This window comes from Lampetra fluviatilis, chromosome 63, assembly GCF_964198595.1.
Source record: "Lampetra fluviatilis chromosome 63, kcLamFluv1.1, whole genome shotgun sequence".
Taxonomy (NCBI): domain Eukaryota; kingdom Metazoa; phylum Chordata; class Hyperoartia; order Petromyzontiformes; family Petromyzontidae; genus Lampetra; species Lampetra fluviatilis.
In genome coordinates, this window is record NC_136337.1 from 3,001,371 (window position 1) to 3,029,140 (window position 27,770).

Sequence of the window (27,770 nt, forward strand, 5' to 3'; positions counted from 1 at the left end):
GCGAATGGAATGTTTGCAGCTCATGCGATTTTCCCCATGTGATATGACAATAATGATGTGTTTACACTATGGGAACCTCATTTGCCAGTAAAAATATAATTGGTTTTTTACCCTTCTATCTGGCAACAAAACTGACACCTTTTTACAAGGAGTCATGTTTGCATAGACCGCAATACCTGCAGTCATAATACAAACAAAAGACATAACTCTGATAATATGCACTGTCCTTGAAGTTGATTGGTCCACACCCGAGACAGCTTTCCTTAGAGCCTAGTCTCACATGGGTTGGACCAGATGACGCCAAAAGGCGCACAACTCAGTTTTGTTGCCAGATAGAAGGGTAAAAAATATGGCCGACTGTGAGGGCGGGCACAAGCCGGCGTGAGTAGGTTAAACGTTGAGTTTTATAAGGGCACCACGGGGTGACCAGCCCCTCCCCACCCCTCCCACCCAGCCCCTCCCCACCCTCCCCTCTCCACCCAGCCCGACCCCTCCCAATTTTGGATGCACGACGGACGGACACAATAATCCCCTGTGGGCTGGTGGAACCAGGAGGTTCCTACCAGTAACATTAAATTCACAGAAACTCTCGAGTATATTGAGCGAGGCCCTGGCCAGCTAAACAAAGATATTACTTACGGGACATGTGGAAATATACCTGGCCATGCAGTAAATATATATACTCTTAGGTTTTTTTTGGGTAAAATCACGTAGGTAAAAATAAATAATAATAAAATAAAAATTATAGAAATAATAGGAATAAAATAAATATATTAAAATAACAAATTATAGAAATAATATAAATAGAATAATTATATTATTTTATTTCTATTATTTTTTATTTTTACCTACGTGACTTTACCGAAAAAACCTAAGAGTATGAATCCTTGCAGTCACGAAAGCTTCAAATCTAGAATAAATATATATTTTTTTTATTCAAACTTAAAAGTCCCCGTACAGACCACAATGTCGTCATAACACGTGGTCCACAGCATGGCGGCACAGTGATAACACTTGTGCCTCACTGCAAGAAGGCGCTGGGTCGGATTCCTGACTCTGTATGCCACCTTTGTGTGCGTGGGTTTGTGTGATCTCCCACCCCCCACCCTATTCTGCAGTGTGAGTGAATGAGTGAGTGGGGTTCGTAAGTTCTAAGTCTCTTCTGCCATGGGGGTTTTCTCTGGTTTTCTGCGGGGAGAAACCACGCTGTTGTAACTGCTATCGACCGGAACATTCCCAAATGCTGAAAAGTGACACTGCAAATTAATCAATTGGGATTAGAAAGCCACACAGCAGCATTGCAGCCCCCACTACAAAATACTTGGCAGAACCCTCCCGAGAGAGAGTTGAGATTCGGTAAGGCTTTCCTGGGTAAACCAGTGGAGTGATATTACTCGTAATAACCTGGCACGCCATGGGGCTCCAAGTAACACAACATGTAGGCCTAACTTAACTTTTTCCAGTAAAAGCCAAGTTGTGCATTTTAAAACGTCAGTTCAATCGCCTCATTGTTTACATTTTTATCGTGCGCGTAAACACGGGCAGTGAAATGCACAGCGAGTTAAGGAAATCAGGAAAAAAATGTACACTTGATGTTTGTAATGTAATCACTATAACAAAAGAACTAGAGTTTAACATGTTTTCCAATCGACAAAATATCACATGCCACTTTTTCAGAAAAAAATAAACTAAGCCTTTTTCGTCTTTTGCGGATAATCCACCTACACCACCTCCGCCCTCTCGTGCTGTGTCTTCCTAACGACTGAATCGAGACCCAAGGCCGTGCCAAAGCATACCAGCAACGGCCCACCGATTTCAAACCCTAGCTAAGCCTTGCGAATTCCGTGGCATTGACCCCTACACAGGCGTAATTGACTAAATACGTTAACACGGTTTCGTTGTATCCTAGGGTTAACGGACGCTGGCGGAAGATACATTTTAAAAAAAATTTGCTTGGTAATTTTTTAGCTTAGTAATTTTTTAGCTTAGTCATTTTTTTACCACGGTTATTCTTTTGTAACAAAAATACGGCCCTGAGGTTGACCTGTACATGAGAGGACGCAAGTGACAGCTGATCCCATTTTCCACGTTGACCCCTCACCCCCCCATCCCCCAGTAAGGCTTGTATGCGAATCCAGGCCCAGCCTCAGTGGCTCTGTTATTTAAAAAGTGGTGCCGGCTCGTTATAGTGAGCGTGGAAATGCGGCGTCAGTTCCTCCTGCCCATGGCGTGCCACGGTTGCGAGATGTTAACTACCTCGCCTGGTGTACAGGAGGTTGTGGGTTCGATCCCAACTCCGACGCCGGCATATTTGGAGTTTGCGTGTCCGTCTCCCCGTAGCCTCCGGTTTTTCCCTTCACATTTAGAATCAACATCGCACATTTAGAGTATTTGGCTGCTGTAAATTTCCATGCGATAAGCCGCTTCGTTGAGCTATCATCTGCGAGAGCCAGGTCGCTTCTGAAACAAAGTATATACAGCTCAGTGGGCCTTACCTGGTCAAATAAAAAATGTAGTTTTAGTTTATAGGCACCTGTGGTGACGCAGTGAGTCTGGGGCCTGCCAATGCCAAACTACCACCTGAGGCTGTGTGAGTGGCTGCATTCGAACTCCTCCAGCCCCCCCCGCCCCCCCACGCGCGATCCACGTTCAGTCGGAGGAATCCGAACTGCTCTGCTTCGACTTCCGGCGCTTGTGCTTTCTTTTATCTTTTTTTTCCTTCATCTTTTTCTTTTGCTTTTTCTTCTTTTCCTTCTTCCTCCTCTTTTTCCTGTCTTCCCCAGACGAGTCGGAGCTGCTGCTGCTCCCCGTCGTGGACTCCTCCAAGAGCCTCTTGAGCTGCTCCAGCCTGCGAGCCGCGGAACGTGGCGCGCGTGAGCGAGGAAGTGAACGAAATTTCGATTTAAAGCTTTCGTGACTGCAGGGATTCATCTTCTTGGTTCTTTCGGTAAAGTCACGTAGAATGGAAGTAATAAAATAATAAAAATAAAACATAATAATATAATATTTTATAATGTTTTATTTTTTTTATTTTATTATTTCCATTCTACGGTAAAGTCACGTAGAATGGAAATAATAAAATAAGAAAAATAAAACATAATAATATAAAATTTTATTATGTTTTATTTTTATTATTTTATTATTTCCATTCTACGTGACTTTAAAACATAATAAAATAGTATATTAGTATGTTAAAATTTTATTATTTAATTATTTCCATTCTACGTGACTTTACCGAAAGAACCAAGAAAAATAAAAAAAGTGAACGAAAGTTGACCGGCGAGCCGCGCACGGAGCAGGGGTCACAGGGCGACCATGACCGGGGTCACGGTGGCCTAGAGGTCACTCCCAGCGCACACCACACGCCTCCCTCCTTGGCACTCGATATTAACCAACTGGAGCTATGCACTTTTAAATCCTAGATTTGAAGCTTTCGTGACTGCAAGGATTCATATTCTTAGGTTTTTTCGGTAAAGTCACGTAGGTAAAAAATACAAATTTAATCGTCTAGATTGAAAACTCATTTTTTTAGAACTGCTTTTTGTCTTTTAGTTTGACGTCCTTCCCCCACACCTCCGATTAGCACGGTTGGCTACGTACGGTGTGAAAGAAGTTCAACATGCGTACGTACGTGAGAGTGAGAAAGCGCTGACTGAATGCCGATGGCGACAGATTTGTAAAGTTTCGATTTAAAGCTTTCGTGACTGCAGGAATTCATCTTCTTGTTTTTTTCGGTAAAGTCACGTAGAAGGGAAATAATAAAATAATAAAAATAAAACATAATAAAACAATTCTCACGACGTTTCGGCCACAACGCAAGCAGCCGTCTTCAGGTAAAGGTGACAGGTTCTCATTCTTTACCTGAGGACGGCTGCTTGCGTTGTGGCCGAAACGTCGTGAGAATTGTTTTATTATGTTTTATTTTTATTATTTTATTACTTCCCTTCTACGTGACTTTACCGAAAAAACCAAGAAGAAGATTTGTAAAGCTCCGAACCCCACCGAATTGTGAGGTGGCCGGAAGATGGCCACACCATCAAGTGATTTCGCGACCGCGTCCGTGTGGCGATTTGAGTGTCATCTCCTTGCGTGCGTGGCTACGTGTAATTCCAGTTGAGTGATTTGCAGTGTAATTTTTAAAATTTGCCGAATCTAGAAATTGGCCTACGTCCACAGCGAGCGAGGCAGGTGGCACGGAGTATTTATGTTGACGGTTAATGCACACCACTGCAGTATAAACCAGGGCGGCCACTGGATTACCGTAGTAGCCTCTGCAACAAGCGGCGAATGCCCTACCACTGGGCCACGTCGCCGCCCATCATCATCATCGCAATGGACATGCATGAATGCAGACATCTACTGGGACATCTGTGAAAAAGAGTCGGATTCCTCCAGTGCGAATAAATATTGATTCAGTGAGCAGGGTCTGCCGGTGGTGGCGGCGGGAGTGTGCATCGGCTGGTACCTCAGCTGCTTCTCCTGCTGCTTGTTCTCCCGCGTGATGTCGTACATGGGGTCCTCGTGCGCCTAACGCAACGGAAACGGCGACATTTCAAAGGCAAAGCAACACATTAGCTGAAGTTCGTTGTGTTTTTTACATAATTTTTTATTATTATTCTGTATTGTCTCGCGATAACGGCAGTTGTTTTTGACCAGATTGTTGTTAATTTTGCCTTTGGTCATTGCCGTGAGCTAGGTCACATCTCCTGCAACCGAGATTCTTGAGTCCCTCAACTGGTTAAACAAAACAAACTTGGAATTGTAACTTTGCAGCAGGCGAAAGCAATGTCGTCAGGCGAAGGGTCAACCCTCCCTCGAGTAACGTTTTCTTTCTCACACTAACCTTTACAATTAATGGATGGTAGGGAAAACAGAAGCTACGTTGATCAAGAGGCGCGTGTTCGCGACACGCCCTTGGAAGCTAACATGTAACATACTCTTAGTTCTTTCGGTAAAGTCACGTAGGTAAAAAAATGACCATCTCACAACTCCTCCTCTCCCGTGGCTCATCTTGGCTCCTCCCCCCTTAACCAGTATATAAGGTCGTGCCTCTTGGGACTTCTCTTCACTTGATATAGATGTTTGGCTGTGACGGTTTCACCTGAAGACGGAAGCTTGTGTTGCCTCCAAAACGTCGTGATTTTATTGTTTTATTTTTATTAATTTTAATTTAATTTTTTTACCTACGTGAGTTTACCGAAAAAACTTAAGAATATGAATCCTTGCAGTCACGAAAGCTTCAAATCTAGAACAAGTCATCGACGAACATTCATGTGGGGGCGCTGCATTCATTAATTATTTGACGAATGATCGAGTTTTACGAGGCCTATTGTTTAACGAGCTGAGAACTCGTGCGACCAGGATGAGTCTGATTTGCAAGCATGGCCTGGGCTCTGTACATGGTCACAGTGAGCATTCGACGATGATGTAGATGATGGAAATGAGGGTGGTGGTGATGGAGATGGTGATGAGGATTATGGTGGTGATGTTGATGATCATGATGACGCTGATGGAGATGAGAATGGTGGTGATGCGGACATTAATGGTGGTGATGATGATGATAGTGATGGAGATGAAGATGGTGATGAGGATGGAGATCCGTGGTGGTGATGAAGACATTAATGGTGGTAATGATGATGGTGGTAATGATGATGCAGATGATGATGCAGATGATGATGGTAGTGCTGGAGATGAGGATGATTTACAAGAGAAATGAGGATAATGGTACTGGTGAGGATGATAGAGATGAGGATGATGGTGATGATGGTGATGATGGGGACGATGGTCTGGAGGATCACCTACCACACGGAACTGCTCCAGCCGCTGGTTTCCGGAGCTGAAGTAAGGGCACTCGCGATCTCCCGTGCGGTGCCCGTACTGCTTACACCGCCAGCCTGCGGTGCCACACGCGCACGCCGCAAGGGCTTCTGGGACCCACGCAGGGAGCTGCCTTTCGATTGGTGGATATCTGCCCGGCACCGATACAGTACGATTCCGATTTTGTAGCGGGAATGCGGCCGCATCTCGAAACGTCATCCGGAAACATTCAGACACATACGCGATGTGTAACAAGTATAACCCGTAAAAACAAAGTTTTTCACTATAAATCCTTTATATGCGTGGCGGCTAGAGTCCTCTGGCTTGAGATGGCTGCCACCTATGGGTCAGATGATTGCATTGCACCATTAAGCAATTGGTAATTAAATATAATATTTTTGTCCTAAAAAGTGTAACATTTTGGAAACATTTTTTCACGAACATTAATTGTCACGCACAACGAGTCTGTGTGCAAAATGTCGGCTCAATTGGATCACGGGAAGTGGGTTAAAAAACGACCGAAAGATTTGCACGGTCCTAAGCAAGCAAGTGAACTTATTTTAAAGGATTTAAAAATAGTCATATATATCGTAGAATATATACTCGATATATATAAGCTGTACACCGTGTATTGGTATATATCACTTCGCAAGAAGAGTTCGATATTCGCAGAGGTACTATGAAGGACCGTTGGCCAGAGAGCGCGTATTTGTACGGTCAATACACATCGCAGTATTAATCTGGGCGGCCTGCCGCATTCGAACCGCGAGCCTCTGCAACAAGCGGCAGACGCGCTACCGCCAGGCCGTGTGTCACCACCCTGAAAGTTCCACGCCTCGAGCCTAAAGGCAAAGATACACCCCCCTACAACCCCGTATAGCCTGAACAGACTGTCAGGGCAATCGTTGTTAGGCGAGCACCTCCCGTGAAGGCCTTTGCGTCAGGTTCATTTTACTTTCCCCTGTACCTCCGATTGGCACGGCCGGCTACGTACACTTGCGAATGAAGTTCCAACGTATGCACGCGCGCACATACAAGGCTGGCACGCGAGGGGGTGGGGGCGGCCGGGGCAACTCACACTGCATCACCTTCACCTCCTTCCCAAGCGGCATCCACAGGCCCTTGGAGGGGGCGCTGGCGAGGAAGTCGCGTGCGTTCTCATTGCCCGGCAGGTCCGGGATGCAGTCCTCAGGCTTGTCATCGTTTTCCTGCGCCAACGGTCGGGGGTGGGAGGTGGGGAGGGGGAGGTGGCAGAGGCCACGGTAACAAACAAGAAATCTGTGATAATTGGTTTTTGACCCTTTTATCTGGCAACAAAACTGACACCTTTTGGGTAAAAAAATTATTATCATATTTCTTACTGGCAAATGAGGTACCAATGGTGTAAATGCTTACCCCGAGCTCTCATACTCTGATGGTGCATTGTCTTTGAGTTGTGCGCCTTTTGGCGTCATCGGGTTCAACACCATGTGAGACTAGGCTCTAAGGAAAGCTGTCTCGGGTGTGGACCAATCAACTTCAAGGACAGTGCATACATGATCAGAGTTATGTTTTTTTGTTTGCATTATGACTGCAGGTATTGTGGTCTATGCAAACATGACTCCTCGTAAAAAAAGGTGTCAGTTTTGTTGCCAGATAAAAGGATAAAAAAACAATTATCATATTTTTTACTGGCAAACGAGGCTCCAATGGTGAGAAATCTGTGCCCGAGGATTCGGTTTTCCGCGGTGGCATTGCCACTGCCGCAGGGGTCAGCTATCGCCTCTGCCGCCTTGCGGCAATGTGCAAGGAGATAATGCGGCCGTGTCTCGCCAGCGTTGGAACAGAGTACGCCAAAGGGGCGAACGGCACAAAGGCACTTCTTTAAAATTGCTTTTTGTGTTAAGTTTGTTGACCCCCCCCCCCCTCCCCACCTCCGCTTGGTATGGTTGGCTACGTATGGTGCGAAAGAAGTTCAACACTTATCCATACAAAAGACAAAGATTCCTCAGACTTTTAACAGAATGTTAGGGCAGGTGCTGTTAGTGACTATCTATGAAAGCAGACATGGCATACAAGGCGGTGGTGTAGCGGGTGGGAGGGGAGGTGCTGGGTGGGGAGGGGCTGGTCAACCCGTGGTGCCCTTACAAAACTCAACGTTTAACCTACTCACGCCGGCTTGTGCCCGCCCTCACAGTCGGCCATATTTGCGGAATACATCAGGCCGCCGTTGACCCTGGCCATTGACCGAGCAACCCAACGTTCCTACCAGCTCCCTCCGCAGGAATGTGTTACTGGTTCTTCATGTTCTGCAGATACCGATGCCACCACCGCCATCTATTGCACGGCGGTTGAACTTACAACTCTCGGTCCGAACAGGCAACTGGACATACGGACGAGATTTGTTCGTATCTCGGAAAGTTCATAAGTCGAACATTCGGAAGTAGAGCAGTCCCTGTATTATCCGCTCGACATCTCTCTGGGTCTCTGTATTGCGTGAATAAAGGGCAATTGGTCACGGAGATCGCCTGTTCAACACTCTTCCTGCGAAGGCCGCACGGATGTTACCGACGATGAACGGGTGAGTATCGAGACATCTCCGAGTGGTGCAGCAGGGCCACTCACTTTGATGAGACTGGGAGGAGGCTTTTCGTAGCTTGACAGGAAGACAAAACGACAGCGACACAATTAAAAGTTGCAGAGACAAGCAGCAGGTAACATCCCGAGCGTGTTTCAATGCTGGTAACTGATCCACAATTATTATGATATTATTACACTCGTTCACCAGAGGTCGCAACCGGGTACCCGATACCCGTACCCTACCCGATACCCGGCTACCCGTACCCGGCCGGGTACGGGTACGCGTTTGCGACCCTGGTGCGGCCGGGTACGGGTACGGGTAGGCCGTGAGTCACTGGTGAGTCACCGTTTGTCACTCATTTCCCAACGTCTTGTCTCTTCTCACAATTCAAGTTCCTAGAATCAACCCACCCACGCCTGCAACATGGCTTCATCCCAGAGGTCGCAATCGGGTACCCGTACCCTACCCGATACCCGGCTGGGTACGGGTAGCCGGGTATCGGGTAGGGTACGGGTACCCGTTTGCGACCCTGGTGCGGCCGGGTACGGGTAAGGAATCAAAACCCGTTTGCGACCTCTGGTGATTGGTGAGGCACGTGGTGCATGTGGAGTAATGGAGCACGTGGAGTGGAGTAGCTGGGAGTGACTGGTGGAGCACGTGGCGCACGTGGAACTGGAGCACGTGGAGCAGCTTGGAGTGATTGACAGGTGGAGGCCGTGACGCTCACAAGGTCTCCACGTGCTTGAGCTGCTGTGCGTCGTCGTGCCCGCGCCGCTGCAGCCGCTCCATGAGGGCGGCGTCCGCGCTGGAGTCGCTCCCACGACGCCGCTTCTGCCGATCCTTGCTGGCCCGCGGCATGGCGGGTCTGCGTCATCAACAACAACAACAGCAAGAACCACAACAACAACAATATTAAACGCGGCCGCCACTCATCGGCGTCTCTCACGGCATGGGACGAGCTGTCAACTACAACAGCATACGAGCCGTGTTTTCTGTGAGTGCACAACACGGGGCGTTCTGTGCATACACCACATGTGTACACCACGTGTACTCTACGCACACACTCCCCGTGTATACATCACGTGTGTACTCTAGGCCACACTCCCCGTGTACTCTACGCACACACTCCGTGTTATTGCCTGTGTACTCTATGCTCAAACCCCGTGTACTCCGTGCACACGTCCCCTGTACACACCACGTGATCACTCCCCGTGTACCACGTGCACACTCCCCCTGTACACACCACGTGATCACTCCCCGTGTACCCCACGCGCCGTCTTCTCCCGCGGCGACTCCGCAACGCGAGCGACGCTGCAGCGTTGTAGTCGTCCGTCGCTGGGTTTGCCACGCGCTTCCGCCCGTGGCCCCGCCCCCGTGGCCCCGCCCCCGTGGCCCCGCCCCCGTGGCCCCGCCCCCGTGGCCCCGCCCCCGTGGCCCCGCCCCCGTGGCCCCGCCCCCGTGGCCCCGCCCCCGTGGCCCCGCCCCCGTGGCCCCGCCCCCGTGGCCCCGCCCACAATGTGCAGACAAAGGTCCCCCGAAAAAGGGACCCACGCTGCCCGGCGCAAGTGCTGAGAGCGAGAACTTTATAAGCCTTTGGGGCCGTCCATAAATGACGTCACGCACCTAGGGGGGGAGGTCAGACATTTGTGACGATGTGTGACAAGGGGGGGGGGGGGTGAGAAATGTGACGTCACATGAAAATGCTCAACTTTAAATAAATATAGACAACACGTTCTACTTAATAAAATATATTTTTTAAATAAATGTTTTCTCCTACAACATCAGAGTGCAGCGCACCATTAAATACGCACTACAATGACAATAGTTTAAAGCGATTTGAAGCATGTTTTATTTTTAGGGGGGGGGGGCAGAGCTTTGTGACGTCATATTTGAGGGGGGGGGTCTGACTTTTTGTGACGTCGTGTGACGAGGAGGGGGGGGGGTCAAAAATCGTCAAAAATCGCGTGACGTCATTTATGGCCGGCCCCTTGTGTGTCTCCCTTGTGATGGGACTTTGTGGGATGAACGTTGAGATTTCTAAGGAGCACGAGGTGACCAGTAAGGTCTGAATTGGTCTGTAACAAGGTAGGGCACTGACAAGGGGTTGACAGGTATGAAAGCGACGTTTCGGGCAATGTCCCTTATTCATCGCACACACAGAAAGGCCAGAGAGAGAGAGAGTGGATAATACGAGTAGGAGATTGCACATTGGCTGAAACGTCGGCAATATAAAAAAAAAATCTGAAGTTGTATTTATTCAGGCCTGTGCACCACTGGCAACGCAGCCACGTGGGCAAATAATTTGTTGAATTTCTCCAGATGGTGGGGCTGGAGAGTTACTGCGCAGATAACCACCGAGGTCACAATGACAAAGATCCCCCACGTAGCCTTTAACAGACTGTCGGGGCAAGTGCTGTCAGCGAGCTCCAATAAAGGCCGCAACTGCACAGGAGGGGTTGGGGTGTAGGTCAACACCACGTCCGACCGCCTTTGTTTCCCTTGTGCTAACGTTTATACACCGCACCATGTACTCATTTCAGGCTGAGTCGACCTGGGGCCGGTTCACATATTCGGAGTCGCAGTGCGATGCGCTAACCGCTGCGCCACCGCTCCCCACACGACACAAGGTACAATACAACGATCCGCTGTTTTGTACGTACTGTATGTTGAACTTCTTTCGCACCGTACGTATGGGAGGTGCAGGGGCAAGACGACACATTAAACACAAACAGCAGTTTTAAAGAAATGAGTTCGTCAATCTAGACGATCATTTAAACGTGCATAGCTCCAGTGGCTTCCTAACGTCGGAAGGAAGAGCGTTCCAGACGGCCACAGTATAAATTAAACGAAGGTGACCCTACACAATAACAAAATATAACTTAATGAGAGAGGACATACTCAAGGAATAGCAGAGTTTCCTCAACTGATCTTCATGGGTACCAAATAATACAAACTGGCCGAGGCAATTAAATGTTTTTATTTCTGGGACACTATTTTTGTCCAGGCGTGTTACTTAACTCCGCGACTGGGGTAGCAATCAATCCGAAATCGGTGGTGCCACTCCGCGATGTAGAAACGCCAAACATCAGCGCAACAAAATCCGCTATCGAAAAATTCAACGTTGAAGAGTGCATCGTGCACAGCTCGTCGAGATGAGTCGATTGGCCACGTTCTGTTTACGTGACAACCCTTACTAGTTGGCTGTGTCGGGTGGTGGCGGGTTTAACGACACAACATTGATATATTTCCTCGATCTAACTCCGCAAAAAAAACTCTATTATGGATCATATTGATCGCGAAAGCCTACGTGTTAAACAACTTACTTTGTTTAATCTAAACCTACGTATTTATTAGCATTTAATTTTTTTAATTTTTATAATTGAGAACCAAAGGGGTGAAAGGCTGCAGTAAAGGTTTAAGAACCACCACACCACGAGGCAACGCGTTCCATAGTCTTGGAGATGCACTGGCAAAATATCTGATCAACCCCAGCAAGGGGCCGTCCATAAATGACGTCACGCGATTTTGGACGATTTTTTACCCCCCCCCCCTCGTCACACGGCGTCACAAAAGGCAGGCCCCCCTCAAATATGACGTCACAAAGCTCTGTCCCTTCCCACCCAAAAAAAATAAAACATGCTTCAAATCTTTTTAAACTATTGTCATTGTAGTGCGTATTCAATGTGGCGCTGCACTCTGATGTTGTAGGAGAAAACATTTATAAAAATTATTTTTTATTAAAAAGAACGTGTTGCCTTTATTTATTTAAAGTTGTGACAGCCTTGTAGGTCAATAGTCTTGGAGATGCACTGGCAAAATATCTGATCAACCCCAGCAAGGGGCCGTCCATAAATGACGTCACGCGATTTTGGACGATTTTTGACCCCCCCCCCCTCGTCACACGGCGTCACAAAAGGCAGGCCCCCCTCAAATATGACGTCACAAAGCTCTGCCCCCCCCCCCCAAAATAAAACATGCTTCAAGTCACTTTAAACTATTGTCATTGTAGTGCGTATTTAATGTGGCGCTGCACTCTGATGTTGTAGGAGAAAACATTTATTAAAATGTATTTTTTATTAAGTAGAACGTGTTGCCTTTATTTATTTAAAGTTGTGACAGCCTTGTAGGTCAATAGTCTTGGAGATGCACTGGCAAAATATCTGATCAACCCCAGCAAGGGAGCCTTGACCCTCGGAATCCTAAGAATAAGAAGATCTGAAAGTCCTCATTGCTGGTGGAAATCAATGGATCAAATTTCGATTTAAAGCTTTCGTGACTGCAGGGATTCATCTTCTTGGTTCTTTCTGTAAAGACGGCTGCTTGCGTTGTGGCCGAAACGTCGTGAGAATTATTTTATTATGTTTTATTTTTATTATTTTATTACTTCCCTTCTACGTGACTTTACCGAAAGAACCAAGAAGATCAATTGATCAGTTCCTGTAAGTAACGTGGGGCTAGTCCATTGTGACAATCCTCGTAAGCCAATAGCGGGGACCTTCTAATCAATTCGATAATCGATTGGCAGCCAAAACAAGTACAGGAGAACGGGTGTGACGTCTTCACCGCCGTAGCAATCAATGAACGCGAATCACGCGAATTTAACTGGGCACGTGGCCGCGCATTAGGTGAACCATGTGTTGTGGGGGCGGGGGGGGGTGGAGACGTTTGGCGTTCCTGGAGAATTACCAGATGAGTCCTGATGAAGATAGACAGATTCGGCGTGGGGGGGAGGGGGCCTAAGAGGTTATAAGTGGGAGCTCGGAGCCAGAGCAGCCGTCTCTCTGCACACAGAGATATCCCGAGAGAGACAGCCGCACAGGGAGAGGGACAAAAAAAAAAAATCTGCACAGCGACATACATCCACACAGAGAGAGACGCGCATACACAGAGAGAGATCCACCGAGAGAGACACACACAGAGACACACACATACACACGGAGAGAGACACACGTACACACTGAGAAAGACACACACACAGAGACACACATACACACAGAGAAAGACACACATACACACGGAGAGAGATCCACAGAGACACACATACACACATACACAGAGAGACTCATACATCCACAGAGAGAGACACATACATCCACAGAGAGACGTACACACATACATCCACAGAGAGAGACATACACACATACATCCACAGAGAGAGACATACACACATACATCCACAGAGAGAGACATACACACATACATCCACAGAGAGAGACATACACACATACATCCACAGAGAGAGACATACACACATACATCCACAGAGAGAGACATACACACATACATCCACAGAGAGAGACATACACACATACATCCACAGAGAGAGACATACACACATACATCCACAGAGAGACACATACACACATACATCCACAGAGAGACACATACACACATACATCCACTGAGAGACACATACACACATACATCCACAGAGAGACACATACACACATACATCCACAGAGACACATCCACACAGACACACACACACACATACACACACAGAGAGAGACATCCACAGAGACAACTGCACGGACCGACAGCCATACCGTAGACACGACCGCAACGTGGCGACCAGCTCTCGTTCACCTGTGTAGATAAACTCTTGTCCGCCTCCGTCTGTTGACCTGGTGCACGTGGTCTCCGTGAGGCGGGCATGGCTTTCCACGTGGCCGTGATGATGATGATGTTGATGCTGCCCGGCTTCGTGTCGACCCGCGTGCCAGGTGAGCGAAACTCGCTGATCGGTTGACACAGCCACGCGAGTGATGTGTGGGTGTGTGGGGTGTGTGCATGGTGGGTACTTGTGTGCATGGTGTGTACGATACTGGGCGGCTTCATAGCTCCATCGGATTCCTCCAGGCTTAAATGATTCTGATGGTGTGAGTGTGGAGTGCCGATGTTGCATCGTGTGTACAACACGTGTGCCATGTTCGTATTGTGTGTGTCATGTGTGGAACACGTGTGTGCGCCATGCGTGTTGTGCTCGCACACAGGCACACATAACCGGGTGGGGAGTGGTGGGGCAGCGGTTGGCGCACTGCGGTGCCCGGCGTTCCAAAATCCGCGGCCCTGGCTAGACGGAATATTACAGCAGCAAGTTTTGTCTTGAAAGCTGTTCCTGTGGGCAACGCTGTCCCCCCCCCCCTGGCCCTTCGTGGGTTGCGTGCTGGCTGTGACGACACTTGCCCCCCACAAACAGTCTCTGATCGTGGCATCTTTTTTTTGGCCATCTCAAATTATGAAAAATAATGGGTTTGACCCATTCTGTAAATAAAACAGGTGTTGTGATGTTTAAACGTCAAATCGAAACATTTTTGCAAGGAATCGTCAAGCCTGCTTTAACCACACGTACTCGTGGCAAAACACGCGGCTCTGATAATGTACAAATTGTCTTTGAAACTGATTGATCTACACCAGAGGACAGCCTTGTTCTTCATGGCCTAGTCTCACCACCAGTGTCAGATCGGAGAACAACGCCAAAAGACGAACGGTACAAAGACAATGCACTTGTCAGAGCATTTACAGCTATAAACGCTCTGACACGTAAAAACCGCTTCTTATGTTTCATACTTTGATACAACCAAAAAAGGTCCCATGACAGAGCTGCTCGCCCCGAGCTGCAAATGTTCTGGCACGTGTGGCATTGTCTTTGTGCTGTCCGTCTTTTGGCGTTGTCCTCTGGTCTGACACTGGGGAGACTAGGCCATGAAGAAGGCTAGATTTGAAGCTTTCGTGACTGCAAGGATTCTTACTCTTAGGTTTTTTCGGTAAAGTCAAGTAGGTAATTTTTTAAAATTAAAATAATAAGATAATAGAAATAAAATAATAAATCACGACTTAGACTTGTGTTGCTCCGAAAGTTGCGATGTATTATTTTATTTCTATTATTTTATTATAATTAGTATATTTTTATTATTATTTTTATTATTTATTTTTCTTTTTGCCTACGTGACATTACCGAAAAAACTAAGAGTATGAAGAAGGCTACTGACCTCTGTTGTAGGCCAATCGGTTTCAAAGATAATGCCTATATTCTTGGTTCTTTAGGTAAAGTCACGTAGAAGGGAAATAATAAAATGATAAAAATAAAAGTCTTTTTTTGTATTATGTAATATTTTTTATTATTTTCCCTTTATAATGCCTATATATTACCTAAGCGTATTTGTTTGCATGTCCACACACTAGCACCTTGTGTGGTTAATGCCGCACTTGATTCCTTAAAAAAAAGTTTCTGTTTGATTGCCAGAAAAAGGGTAATCGCCCTACTCTTGATTTTCCATAGCCTGTAATCGGCTACACGAGGCAGCTCTTTGTCTGTGTGTCTCTGTGTGCGCAGGCAGCCACATCGGCAGCAGCGTCGCTCTGCCGGCCCCGAGCTACGAGTTTCTGGAGGAGCACTCCGGCTCCTTGACGGTGGATCACCCCCCACCACCACCGCCGCTCCTCCTCCTCCACGCCACCCACAACCCAACCGGGTCGCACCGAGGCCACGCACGCCACCAACCCGGCGGTGAGGAACTTGGCGAAGATCACGAAACGCCTTCCTCCCGTCTCCCATGCAAGTCGTCGCGTCGCTTGGCTCCTCCCACTCTCAACCAGTATATATACAAAGGGCCGTTTTATTCTTTGGTTCTTTCGGTAAAGTCGCGTAAAAAGATAAAATAATAAAATAAATACTAGCATACGACGTTTCGATTGCAACACAAGCAATCATTATCAGATATAAATTAAATATAAACACAAATCTAGTATACTTAGAAATGTAATGTAATACAACAGAGAGTCGGATAACATAACAGTCAACACCCTATCTGGTTGATTACGTTCTTCCTGAGAATGCTAAAATTGATCTCTCTCTCAAATTTTTGCATTCTCAGGAAGAACGTAATCAACCAGATATGGTGTTGACTGTTATGTTATACGACTCTCTGTTGTATTACATTACATTTCTAAGTATACTAGATTTGTGTTTATATTTAATTTATATCTGATAATGATTGCTTGTGTTGCAATCGAAACGTCGTATGCTAGTATTTAATTAAATTTATTATTTTATCTTTATACGTGACTTTACCGAAAGAACCAAAGAATAATTCCTGCAGTGACGAAAGCTCCAAATTAAGTAAGGACTGTTTTCTTGGAATTTCTCTCACTTGATACAGCAGCAGTCGTGCTGTGACGGTTCCACCTGAAGACGGAAGCTTGTGTTGCCTCCGAAACGTCGTGGTTTTTATTTTATTTTTATTTTACTTTAATTCATTTTAATTTTTTACCTACGTGACTTTACCGAAAAAACCTAACAATATGGGCATTGTTTGTCGTTTCCCCATTCGCCCATCTTCGTTCGGTATTGCCCGGGGGTTGAGTAGTGGCCTAGCGGTTAGCGCACTGCGTTATAAATCCCGGAAGGCCCCCAGTTGGATTCCCAGCAACGGCCAACATCGTTGATATATGAAACGGTCCCGGTGTGACAAGCTAAAATAAGCCCTGCCCCGATTAAACCCGGGTATAGTTTGGCCCAGGCCAGAGTATACCCGGGGGGATAAAGTGTCCGAGGCTAAACTATACCCCCCGGGGGTTTAAACTAGACTGGGCCAGACCATACCCCCTCTCCAGGCCAGAATATGCCCCATGTGAAAGTTCAAAGGCAATTATCCATACAGAGAACAGCCGACAATGAACTTCAATCAATATCTAAAAAGCGTATAAATCGAAGTAAGAATCTCAATTTGATCAATTGAAGCATTTTTAGGGTTGGGGTTATTATTAAAGTTTTTATGGTTTAAGCAATCAAAGTCTGTTTACAGTTTTAAATAAAATGTTGGAAAATGTTTAGTAATTCATGTGTATATCGCTCAACACTTACTATCATGGGGGTATGATTTGGCCTAGAGGGGCATCATTTGGCCTAGGCCATAATATACTCCAGAGTATAAATTAGCCTAGGCCATAATATACCCGGGTATAATCTAGCCTAGGCCGTTTTAACCCCGGGTACACTACACCTGTGGGTACACTACGGCCTGTGGGTACACTACGGCCTGTGGGTACACTACGCCTGTGGGTACACTACGGCCTGTGGGTACACTACGGCCTGTGGGTACACTACACCTGTGGGTACACTACGGCCTGTGGGTACACTACACCTGTGGGTACACTACGGCCTGTGGGTACACTACACCTGTGGGTACACTACGGCCTGTGGGTACACTACACCTGTGGGTACACTACGGCCTGTGGGTACACTACACCTGTGGGTATACTACGGCCTGTGGGTACACTACACCTGTGGGTACACTACGGCCTGTGGGTACACTACACCTGTGGGTACACTACGGCCTGTGGGTACACTACACCTGTGGGTACACTGCGGCCTGTGGGTACACTACGCCTGTGGGTACACTACGGCCTGTGGGTACACTACGGCCTGTGGGTACACTACGGCCTGTGGGTACACTACGGCCTGTGGGTACACTACGGCCTGTGGGTACACTGCGGCCTGTGGGTACACTGCGGCCTGTGGGTACACTGCGGCCTGTGGGTACACTGCGGCCTGTGGGTACACTGCGGCCTGTGGGTACACTGCGGCCTGTGGGTACACTGCGGCCTGTGGGTACACTACGGCCTGTGGGTACACTACGGCCTGTGGGTACACTACGGCCTGTGGGTACACTACGGCCGTGGGTACACTACGGCCTGTGGGTACACTACGCCTGTGGGTACACTACGGCCTGTGGGTACACTGCGGCCTGTGGGTACACTGCGGCCTGTGGGTACACTGCGGCCTGTGGGTACACTGCGGCCTGTGGGTACACTGCGGCCTGTGGGTACACTGCGGCCTGTGGGTACACTGCGGCCTGTGGGTACACTGCGGCCTGTGGGTACACTGCGGCCTGTGGGTACACTGCGGCCTGTGGGTACACTGCGGCCTGTGGGTACACTGCGGCCTGTGGGTACACTGCGGCCTGTGGGTACACTGCGGCCTGTGGGTACACTGCGGCCTGTGGGTACACTACGGCCTGTGGGTACACTACGGCCTGTGGGTACACTACGGCCTGTGGGTACACTACGGCCGTGGGTACACTACGGCCGTGGGTACACTACGGCCTGTGGGTACACTACGCCTGTGGGTACACTACGGCCTGTGGGTACACTACGGCCTGTGGGTACACTACGGCCTGTGGGTACACTACGGCCTGTGGGTACACTACGGCCTGTGGGTACACTACGGCCTGTGGGTACACTGCGGCCTGTGGGTACACTGCGGCCTGTGGGTACACTGCGGCCTGTGGGTACACTGCGGCCTGTGGGTACACTGCGGCCTGTGGGTACACTGCGGCCTGTGGGTACACTGCGGCCTGTGGGTACACTACGGCCTGTGGGTACACTACGGCCGTGGGTACACTACGGCCTGTGGGTACACTGCGCCTGTGGGTACACTGCGCCTGTGGGTACACTACGGCCTGTGGGTACACTACGGCCTGTGGGTACACTACGGCCTTTGGGTACACTACGGCCTGTGGGTACACTACGGCCTGTGGGTACACTACGGCCTGTGGGTACACTACGGCCTGTGGGTACACTACGGCCTGTGGGTATACTACGGCCTGTGGGTACACTGCGCCTGTGGGTACACTACGGCCTGTGGGTACACTACGGCCTGTGGGTACACTACGGCCTGTGGGTACACTACGGCCTGTGGGTACACTACGGCCTGTGGGTACACTACGGCCTGTGGGTACACTACGGCCTGTGGGTACACTACGGCCTGTGGGTACACTACGGCCTGTGGGTACACTGCGGCCTGTTACACCGGTTGGCACAATCCCCCCGTTCGCCCGTCGTCCAATCCACACTGGCCGGCTTGAAGTTATGGTCAAGCAACCCCCATGACTTGACTGTGGGTTAGGCCTTCATCCAGCAGTGCATTGACGAAAGGGCGTCGTTCAGATGCTCTCAAGGAAATCATCGCCCCTGGTTTCTCTATTGGGGGTGGCCCTGCTTGCGATTTGAGACGTTTGGGCCAATCCCATTTCTCAGAGTTTGACTTCGTGTCGGAGGAAACCAGAGATCCTGCAGTAAACAAGGAAGGCCTCTCGGAATTTTGCCTTACTTGATGCAGCAAATCTGGCTGTGACGGTCCCACCTGATGACGGAGACTTGTGTTGCCTCTGAAACGTCGTGATTTTATTATTTTTTTATTATTAATTTTAATTTCATTTTTTACCTACGTGACTTTACCGAAAGAACTGAGTATGGAAGGCCTTGCCACCGTGTGCTGGCGTCACGGTACATAAAAAAACCTAAATTCGACAAATGTATCTGCAAAGTACTGCTCGGTTGGGGGGGGGTCACACGTCAGTATCGGCCCCCCCCCCCTCCCGTGAAACTACCGCAGACCGCGTTCCTCCAAACGCAGGCTCGGCGCCTTCCTTCGTGATGAACGCCCTGATTCGGTTCAATTCCCAGCGCCGGTCTCCTTGCTGTGTATGTTATAGGGCAGTGTTCTTCACACATTTACAGACTGGAGGTGGCACTTTCGCTGCCGAGTTTGACGGGCAGCACGGTGATGATGTTGGGGGTGTCGTCCCGCCTTGTGGATTGTCAAGGGCCGCACTAAAGGCCACCAGGGGCAGCCAGTGGCCTGCGGGGCCTTGCGATGATGAGAACGCCGCTGTAGAGTTTGTGTTCTCCTCTATTCTGCAGCGGTTCCTCCGGTGTTCTTCAGTTTATAGACTCCTGTAGCTTAACACACATGCGTAGTATCTGGTATTGGCCAAACAATACCTTAATTCTAGATTTGAAGCTTTCGTGACTGCAAGGATTCATATTCTTAGGTTTTTTCGGTAAAGTCACGTAGGTAAAAAAATTAAAATTAATAAAAGTAAAATAAAAATAAAATAAAAATCACGACGTTTCGGAGGCAACACAAGCTTCCGTCTTCAGGTGGAACCGTAACAGCACGATAGCTGTATCAAGTGATTACATTTTTTTTACCTACGTGACTTTACCGAAAAAACCTGAGAATACAAACAATACCTCCCAACTGACCTTGCAAATCACTCGGTTGGGGATGCCGCATGGCATCCACCCCTCCCCCCTTCCGCTACTACGACAACGTGGCAGGACCCTCCTACAAAAGAGTCGCCAAGAGGCTTGGTGATGCCGTCCTGGGGTAAACAAGCGGAATAACAAATACTCCAAATGAGATTAGGTGCGTGGCTGGAGCGCTCTCTGGTCACTCCGCATCTCCCCCCCCCACCCCCCCGTTCTTGCTCTTCTGCCCCCGCCATCAGACTGTGCCAGGGCCCCATGCCGGAACGACGGACTATGCCACGAGACGGCCGATGGCAAGTGGCGGTGCGAGTGCCGCCACGGATTCGCCGGCGAGCTGTGCACAGGTGCTGTTGCAACCGGGCCCTCGACCCTGCCTCTCCTGGCGATCGCCCCTCGTCCTCCTGCTGCTTGTCTCCACATTCACCACCGCCGTCATCATCGTCGTCGTCCTCATCAGCTGTCTGTGTGTGTGTGTGGCAGAGGTGGGCGCGTCGCTGCATTGCGAGCGTGAGCGCATGCGCGTGGCGGTGCCCGCGGCGCTGCTTGCGTGGCGCGGCTGGGACGCGGGGGCGCTGCGTCTCGCCAGCGGGCGGTGCCGGGCAGGGAGTGCTCGCGGGGAGCCCGCCATGCACTCGCTCGCCGTCGACGACAGCTCCGGGCCGTGCGGCACCAGCGTGCAGGTCGGTCCTTCCCCCTCCCGCATATACCCCATGACGTCACAGAGGCCGTGTGCCGGTCACGCTGTAGGCGTTACCGCGTCGGTCTTCGTAGACGCGCTGCCACGCTTTTACCGCATTTTCTCTAAAATCTCGGTGAGATGTTAACTGACTCGCCTGGTGTGCAGGAGGTCGTGGGTTCGATCCCGACCCTTGACGGCCTGCTGCTGTGTATTTGGAGTTTGCGTGTCTCTCTCTTATCATCACGATGGCTAGGAGATGTTAACTGCCTCGCCTGGTGTGCAGGAGGTCACGGGTTCGATCCCGACCCTTGACGCCTGCTGCTGTGTATTTGGAGTTTGCGTGTCTCTCTCTCTCAACATCTCCTAGCCACCGTGATGATGTTAACTACCTTGCCTGGTGTGCAGGTGGTCGTGGGTTCGATCCCGACCCTTGACGCCTGCTGCTGTGTATTTGGAGTTTGCGTGTCTCTCTCTCATCATCATCACGGTGGCTAGGAGATGTTAACTACCTCGCCTGGTGTGCAGGAGGTCGTGGGTTCGATCCCGACCCTTGACGCCTGCTGCTGTATATTTGGAGTTTGCGTGTCTCTCTCTCATCATCATCACGGTGGCTAGGAGATGTTAACTACCTCGCCTGGTGTACAGGAGGTCGTGGGTTCGATCCCGACCCTTGACGCCTGCTGCTGTATATTTGGAGTTTACGGTGCCTCTCTTACCGTGGTCGCGCGGATTTTTCTCCGGAGTCTTCCGAGAGGTTCGCTCGCAGCGCTGGCCCCCCCGGCTGCTCGCCCTCCCCGGCCGGCCACACCGGCCCGTGAACTCCCCCCCCCCCCCCGGCTGTTCCGTTGTCCCACCCTCAGCACAACGACAGCCACGTGTGGTTCTCCAACGCCGTGCTGGTGGAGCAAGAGGAGGGGGGCGACGCCACCGCCATCCTCAACTTCACCTGCGTCTACGGCCTCGAGACGCTGGCTCAGCTGCCCTTCGCCGTGATGCCCACCCTGCAGTGAGCATGCCCTGGGGGAGTGGGGGTGGAGGTGTCTGGGGGGGGGGGAGTGGGGGGTGTCTGGGGGGGGGCGGGAGGTGTCTGGGGAAGTGGGGGGGAGTGGGGGGTGTCTGGGGGAGTGGGGGGGGGGGTGTCTGGGGGAGTGGGGGGGAGTGGGGGGTGTCTGGGGGAGTGGTGGGGGGTGTCTGGGGGAGTGGGGGGGGGGTGTCTGGGGGAGTGGGGGGGGGGTGTCTGGGGGAGTGGGGGGGGGTTCTGGGGGAGTGGGGGGGGGGGTTCTGGGGGAGTGGGGGGGGGGGTTCTGGGGGAGTGGGGGGGGTTTCTGGGGGAGTGGGGGGGGGTTCTGGGGGAGTGGGGGGGGGGTTCTGGGGGAGTGGGGGGGGGGTTCTGGGGGAGTGGGGGGGGGGTTCTGGGGGAGTGGGGGGGGGGGGTTTCTGGGGGAGTGGGGGGGGGGGGGTTTCTGGGGGAGTGGGGGGGGGGGGTTTCTGGGGGAGTGGGGGGGGGGGGTTTCTGGGGGAGTGGGGGGGGGGGGTTTCTGGGGGAGTGGGGGGGGGGGTTTCTGGGGGAGTGGGGGGGGGGGGTTTCTGGGGGAGTGGGGGGGGGTGTCTGGGGGAGTGGGGGGGGGGTTCTGGGGGAGTAGGGGGGGGGGAGGTTTCTGGAGGAGTGGGTGGGGGGAGTGGGGGGGTGTCTGGGGGAGTGGGGGGGGGCGAGGGAGATGTCTGGGGGGCGAGGGAGGTTTCTGGGGGAGTGGGGGGGGGAGGGAGGTGTCTGGTGGGGGGGGGGGAGGTGTCTGGTGGGGGGGGGGAGGGAGGTGTCTGGGGGGTGGGGTGGAGAGGGGTGTCTGGGGGGGGGGTGTCTGGGGGGGGGGGAGACTTCATACTATCTAACGAACTATTTTTATTTCACCAGATGAGGCCATTGAGCTGTATAACTGATAGACATTTATATCACAGCACCTTTTTTCCAAGGCAGTTTTACAGCAATTGTTAACTCGTGTGTGTGCTCTTTGAACACTAAAGTTAGAAATTATTTTTTTATTTTACCAGGTAAAGCCCGCAGCTATAGAGCTCTTTGTCACAAGTGGACCTTGTCAGCACAAATGATAGCTCAAAGAAGTGGATTATCATCATCACGTAAAAATATCTAGCAGTAGCCAAGTACTCTAAATGCGTGATGTTGACGATTATAAAGGTGGAGGGGAGAAACTGGAGCAGCCGGAGAAAAATCCACATGACCACGGTAAGAGACACCGCAAACTCGAAATATCCAGCAGGCATCGGGGTTTGGATCGAGCCCACGACCTCCTGCACACCAGGCAAGGCAGTTAACATCTCACCACCGAGATGCTGCCTAACATACAGCAGGCATGGCTTCGAGATTCCATGTTGGACCACGTGGCTTCGAGATTCCATGGGAGACCACGTGGCTTCGAGATTCCATGGGGGACCACGTGGCTTCGAGATTCCATGGAGAACCACGTGGTTTCGAGATTCCATGGGGGACCACGTGGCTTCGAGATTCCATGGAGAACCACGTGGCTTCGAGATTCCATGGAGAACCACGTGGCTTCGAGATTCCATGGGGGACCACGTGGCTTCGAGATTCCATGGAGACCCACGTGGCTTCGAGATTCCAGGGGGGTCCACGTGGTTTCGAGATTCAATGGGGGACCACGTGGCTTCGAGATTCCAGCCCCAGGTCCCCAAAACCTCTGGGCCAGTCCTGAACCACGGTGACATTGAGAAACTGAACGTGTTGGGATTTGTAGTTTTTGAGGGACCCCCACCCCCCTTCACCCTAAGACCCCCCCAAACCCCCCTGTGCTGAGTGGCACCATCCCCCCCCCCCTCTGTGCCTCCCCCCAGCACGCTGACGGTGCGGGGCGAGCCGGGTTCGTTCCACGTCACCATGCAGGCCTTCGTGAACGCGTCGTTCGACGAGGGCGACCTCTACCGTGACGGCGACACCGTCATGGCCGGCGAGTGCCATTCGCCCTCCCCGCTCACTCTCTCTTCTCCCTCCCCGCTCTCTCCCTTGGCGCGCTCTCCTCTCGCCAGAGGTCGCAACCGGGTACCCGATACCCATCCCCTACCCGATACCCGTACCCTACCCGATACCCGGCTACCCGTACCCGGCTGCGACCCTGGTGCGGCCGGGTACGGGTAGACCGTGAGTCACTGGTGAGTAACCGTTTGTCACTCATTTCCCAACGTCTTGTCTCTTCTCACAATTCAAGTTCCTAGAATCAACCCACCCGCGCCTGCAACATGGCTTCATCCCAGTGGTCGCAATCAGGTACCCGATACCCGTACCCGGCCGGGTATGGATAGGGTACGGGTACGGCCGGGTACGGGTACCCGTTTGCGACCCTGGTGCGGCCGGGTACGGGTAAGGAATCAAAACCCGTTTGCGGCCTCTGCCTCTCGCCCGCCGGGAAACCAAACGGTGCGTCGGCCTTGGTGCGTGTGTGCGTGTGTGTGTTGTCAGGCGAGCGCGTGTACGTGGAGCTGCGTCTGGCCGCCCCCCCTGGCAGCCCCTTCTACATCTTCAGCAGGGACTGCTGGGCACGGCGGAGCACGACCCAGACTCGCGACCTCGGCACCCACTCATCGAGCACGGGTGAGCAGCAGCAGCAGCACCACCTCCAAAGATCCCCCCCCACCACGTGTAGCCTGCAACAGACAGTTGGGGCAAGTGCTGTTAGCGAGTAGCAATTCTTTTGTCAAGGCGCCCTTCCTCCCCTAACCCAGCTTAAATAGTCACTCCAAGCCTGTTCTTCACCTGAGGACGGCTGCTTGCGTTGTGGCCGAAACGTCGTGAGAATTATTTTATTATGTTTTATTTTTTCTTATTTTATTATTTCCCTTCTACGTGACTTTACCGAAAAAACCAAGAAGACGAGTAGCACCTATGAAGGCCGGCACGGCACACGAGCGGGGTGGGTGGCCAGCACCACGCCCAGTGGCGATGTTCACACATCGCACCAGGTACTTATTTGAGGCCGAGTCGACCTAGGGGAGGAGGCCCAGGACCGGTTCGGGTGATTGCTATCGCTGGTGTTGTCCATGAGCGGAAATCGGACTCGGTTCACCGGGTTTTAGTGCATCGTGCTACGTTTGGCCAAGGCGAACGGAGGAGAGGGGTCGGGGGTTGCAAGCCAAACATCTTTCACCCATTGACAGCTTTGGCCGTGGTAGCGAGACGTGGTTATGGCACCAAAGGGGCGCCCACTGCCGCTGCACTTGGGAAATGAACGCCGTGCAGGCCTCCGAGCCACGACTGTGGCGCCGGTTGGCGTTGATCCCCCCGCTCGCGTTTGTTCCGTGCTCCACTGTTGTTGTTTGACTTGCAATCCCACTGGGATGTTTGCACACAGCGTTGGTGTGTACGGTGTTTTTTTCTGCAATATTTTGCCGTCTTTTCTTGGATTTTCTGTTTGCACTTAGTCACATAGTCACTTTAAGATGTTTTCTTGTTAATGTTTTTGTTTTCTGTTGCGGTTGCACCCGATTCAAGAGCCGAATGGCTCACAGGGCTACACCTAATAAATTAACTTGAACTTGAACCTCACCCCCCCTCCCTCCCGGCTCTCCCAGCTGCCCCAACGAGCCGGAGGTGGTGCTCCACGGCGCCAATGGGAATGGCTCGACGGTGCGCTTCAGCCTGCTGGCCTTCCGCTTCGTGAGCGATCGGCGGCAGCAGCAGCAGCAGCGACGGCGCGTTGTGGTGCCGCTGCCCGACGTCTACCTGCACTGCCTCGTGCGCGTGTGCGTCCACGCCAAAAGCGCCACCGCTGATCTCTGTGCCACGGTGAGACGCGCGCTCCTCCGCGACAGACTATATATATCTCTTCTTCTTCTTGGTTCTTTCGGTAAAGTCACGTAGAATGGGAAAAAATAAAATAATAAACATAAAACATGATGAAATGATTCTCACGACGTTTCGGCCACAACGCAAGCAGCCGTCCTCAGGTGAAGAACAGGGTCTGTCCTTTGTCAAGGCGCCCTTCCTCCTCTAACCCAGCTTAAATATACGCTGCTAAGCCTGGTGGTGTTCATTCAGACGGTCTTTCCGACAGACCTGTTCTTCACCTGAGGACGGCTGCTTGCGTTGTGGCCGAAACGTCGTGAGAATTATTTTATTATGTTTTATTTTTATTATTTTCATTCTACGTGACTTTACCAAAAGAACCAAGAAGATGAATCCCTGCAGTCACGAAAGCTTTAAATCGAAATTTAGACTATATATACTCTTTGGTTCTTTTGGTAAAGTCACGTAGGTATAAAAATAAAATAAATCACCACGTTTCGGGCGCAACACAAGCGTCCGTCATCAGGTGGGAAAGCGTGGTCTGCTGCTGAGGCAGACTGTTTTAAAAGGTTTGAAATGGGTGTAGCCCAAGTGGCCGGGGCTAGTGATGTTAATGTGAGAAATTGGCATGTAACTGGGAACGGAAGTGGCTATGTTAATGTGAGTGATTAGCATAATGTTAATGTGAGAAATTAGCATGTAACTGGGCACGGAATTGGCTATGTGAAAAGTCGTGATTTATTTTATTTTCTACCTACGTGACTTTACCGAATGAACCAAAGAGTATGGATTCCTGCAGTCACGAAAGCTTCAAATCAAGATTGATATCGATTTGTCTTGGTCCCAGCCGTTGGTGACCGGGCCGGGTCCATCAGCTCCGTTAGACTTGAGGACCCTGCGTGGCACTCTGACCTCTGAGCCGCTCGGCCACTTTTAAAATAAGAACGATACTTTAACAGCGAATCGCAACACGCGACCATCTGTCAACCCACGCGACCATCTGTCAACCCACGCGACCCTCTGTCAACCCACGCGGCCCTCTGTCAACCCACGCGGCCCTCTGTCAACCCACGCGGCCCTCTGTCAACCCACGCGGCCCTCTGTCAACCCACGCGGCCCTCTGTCAACCCACGCGGCCCTCTGTCAACCCACGCGGCCCTCTGTCAGTCAACCCACGCGGCCCTCTGTCTGTCAACCCACGCGGCCCTCTGTCTGTCAACCCACGCGGCCCTCTGTCTGTCAACCCACGCGGCCCTCTGTCTGTCAACCCACGCGGCCCTCTGTCTGTCAACCCACGCGGCCCTCTGTCTGTCAACCCACGCGGCCCTCTGTCTGTCAACCCACGCGGCCCTCTGTCTGTCAACCCACGCGGCCCTCTGTCTGTCAACCCACGCGGCCCTCTGTCTGTCAACCCACGCGGCCCTCTGTCTGTCAACCCACGCGGCCCTCTGTCTGTCAACCCACGCGGCCCTCTGTCTGTCAACCCACGCGGCCCTCTGTCTGTCAACCCACGCGGCCCTCTGTCTGTCAACCCACGCGGCCCTCTGTCTGTCAACCCACGCGGCCCTCTGTCTGTCAACCCACGCGGCCCTCTGTCTGTCAACCCACGCGGCCCTCTGTCTGTCAACCCACGCGGCCCTCTGTCTGTCAACCCACGCGGCCCTCTGTCTGTCAACCCACGCGGCCCTCTGTCTGTCAACCCACGCGGCCCTCTGTCTGTCAACCCACGCGGCCCTCTGTCTGTCAACCCACGCGGCCCTCTGTCTGTCAACCCACGCGGCCCTCTGTCTGTCAACCCACGCGGCCCTCTGTCTGTCAACCCACGCGGCCCTCTGTCTGTCAAC

At 51.3% G+C, this 27,770-nt stretch overlaps 2 protein-coding genes across 4 annotated transcripts; one reads left to right on the forward strand and one right to left on the reverse strand.

Annotated features, from left to right (window-relative positions):
- Positions 1–793: 793 nt before the first annotated feature.
- On the reverse strand, positions 794–9,736 carry RP9 (RP9 pre-mRNA splicing factor). 3 transcript variants are annotated; one of them, XM_078882116.1, is made up of 7 exons: positions 9,573–9,594; positions 9,105–9,242; positions 8,422–8,452; positions 6,896–7,025; positions 5,803–5,894; positions 4,466–4,527; positions 794–2,848 (listed from the first exon to the last, which is right to left on the reverse strand). In XM_078882116.1, exons 2-7 carry the CDS (start codon positions 9,233–9,235, stop codon positions 2,650–2,652), a joined length of 645 nt encoding a protein of 214 aa, XP_078738242.1. In that variant the 5' UTR covers positions 9,236–9,242; positions 9,573–9,594; the 3' UTR covers positions 794–2,649. The 3 variants fall into 3 exon arrangements, with proteins under 3 accessions (XP_078738242.1, XP_078738240.1, XP_078738243.1); XM_078882114.1 differs by lacking the exon at positions 9,573–9,594 and adding an exon at positions 9,621–9,736 and having other exon boundaries at positions 795–2,848; XM_078882117.1 differs by lacking the exon at positions 9,573–9,594 and adding an exon at positions 9,621–9,736 and having other exon boundaries at positions 2,744–2,848; positions 5,803–5,968.
- LOC144951646 (uromodulin-like) lies at positions 9,267–26,810 on the forward strand. Its single transcript, XM_078881937.1, has 12 exons — positions 9,267–9,371; positions 10,918–11,004; positions 14,025–14,100; positions 15,714–15,887; positions 20,674–20,778; positions 20,915–21,114; positions 21,974–22,119; positions 23,982–24,094; positions 24,604–24,735; positions 25,218–25,230; positions 25,713–25,926; positions 26,802–26,810. Exons 1-12 carry the CDS (start codon positions 9,327–9,329, stop codon positions 26,808–26,810), a joined length of 1,314 nt encoding a protein of 437 aa, XP_078738063.1. The 5' UTR covers positions 9,267–9,326.
- The last annotated feature ends 960 nt before the right edge of the window (positions 26,811–27,770 follow it).

What these genes read in the sequence shown, in the direction of transcription:
- RP9 (XM_078882116.1), bottom strand. Translation starts at nt 9,235, where the DNA reads ATGCCGCGGGCCAGCAAGGATCGGCAGAAGCGGCGTCGTGGGAGCGAC. An exon ending in GGAGGTGAAGGTGATGCAGT is followed by an intron (nt 5,895 to 6,895) that starts GTGAGTTGCCCC and finishes GTGGCACCGCAG; the next exon opens with GCTGGCGGTGTAAGCAGTAC. An exon ending in GGCTGGAGCAGTTCCGTGTG is followed by an intron (nt 4,528 to 5,802) that starts GTAGGTGATCCT and finishes CCGTTGCGTTAG; the next exon opens with GCGCACGAGGACCCCATGTA.
- LOC144951646 (XM_078881937.1), top strand. Translation starts at nt 9,327, where the DNA reads ATGGGACGAGCTGTCAACTACAACAGCATACGAGCCGTGTTTTCT. An exon ending in GCATACGAGCCGTGTTTTCT is followed by an intron (nt 9,372 to 10,917) that starts GTGAGTGCACAA and finishes TACTCATTTCAG; the next exon opens with GCTGAGTCGACCTGGGGCCG. An exon ending in CGTGCGGCACCAGCGTGCAG is followed by an intron (nt 21,115 to 21,973) that starts GTCGGTCCTTCC and finishes TCCCACCCTCAG; the next exon opens with CACAACGACAGCCACGTGTG.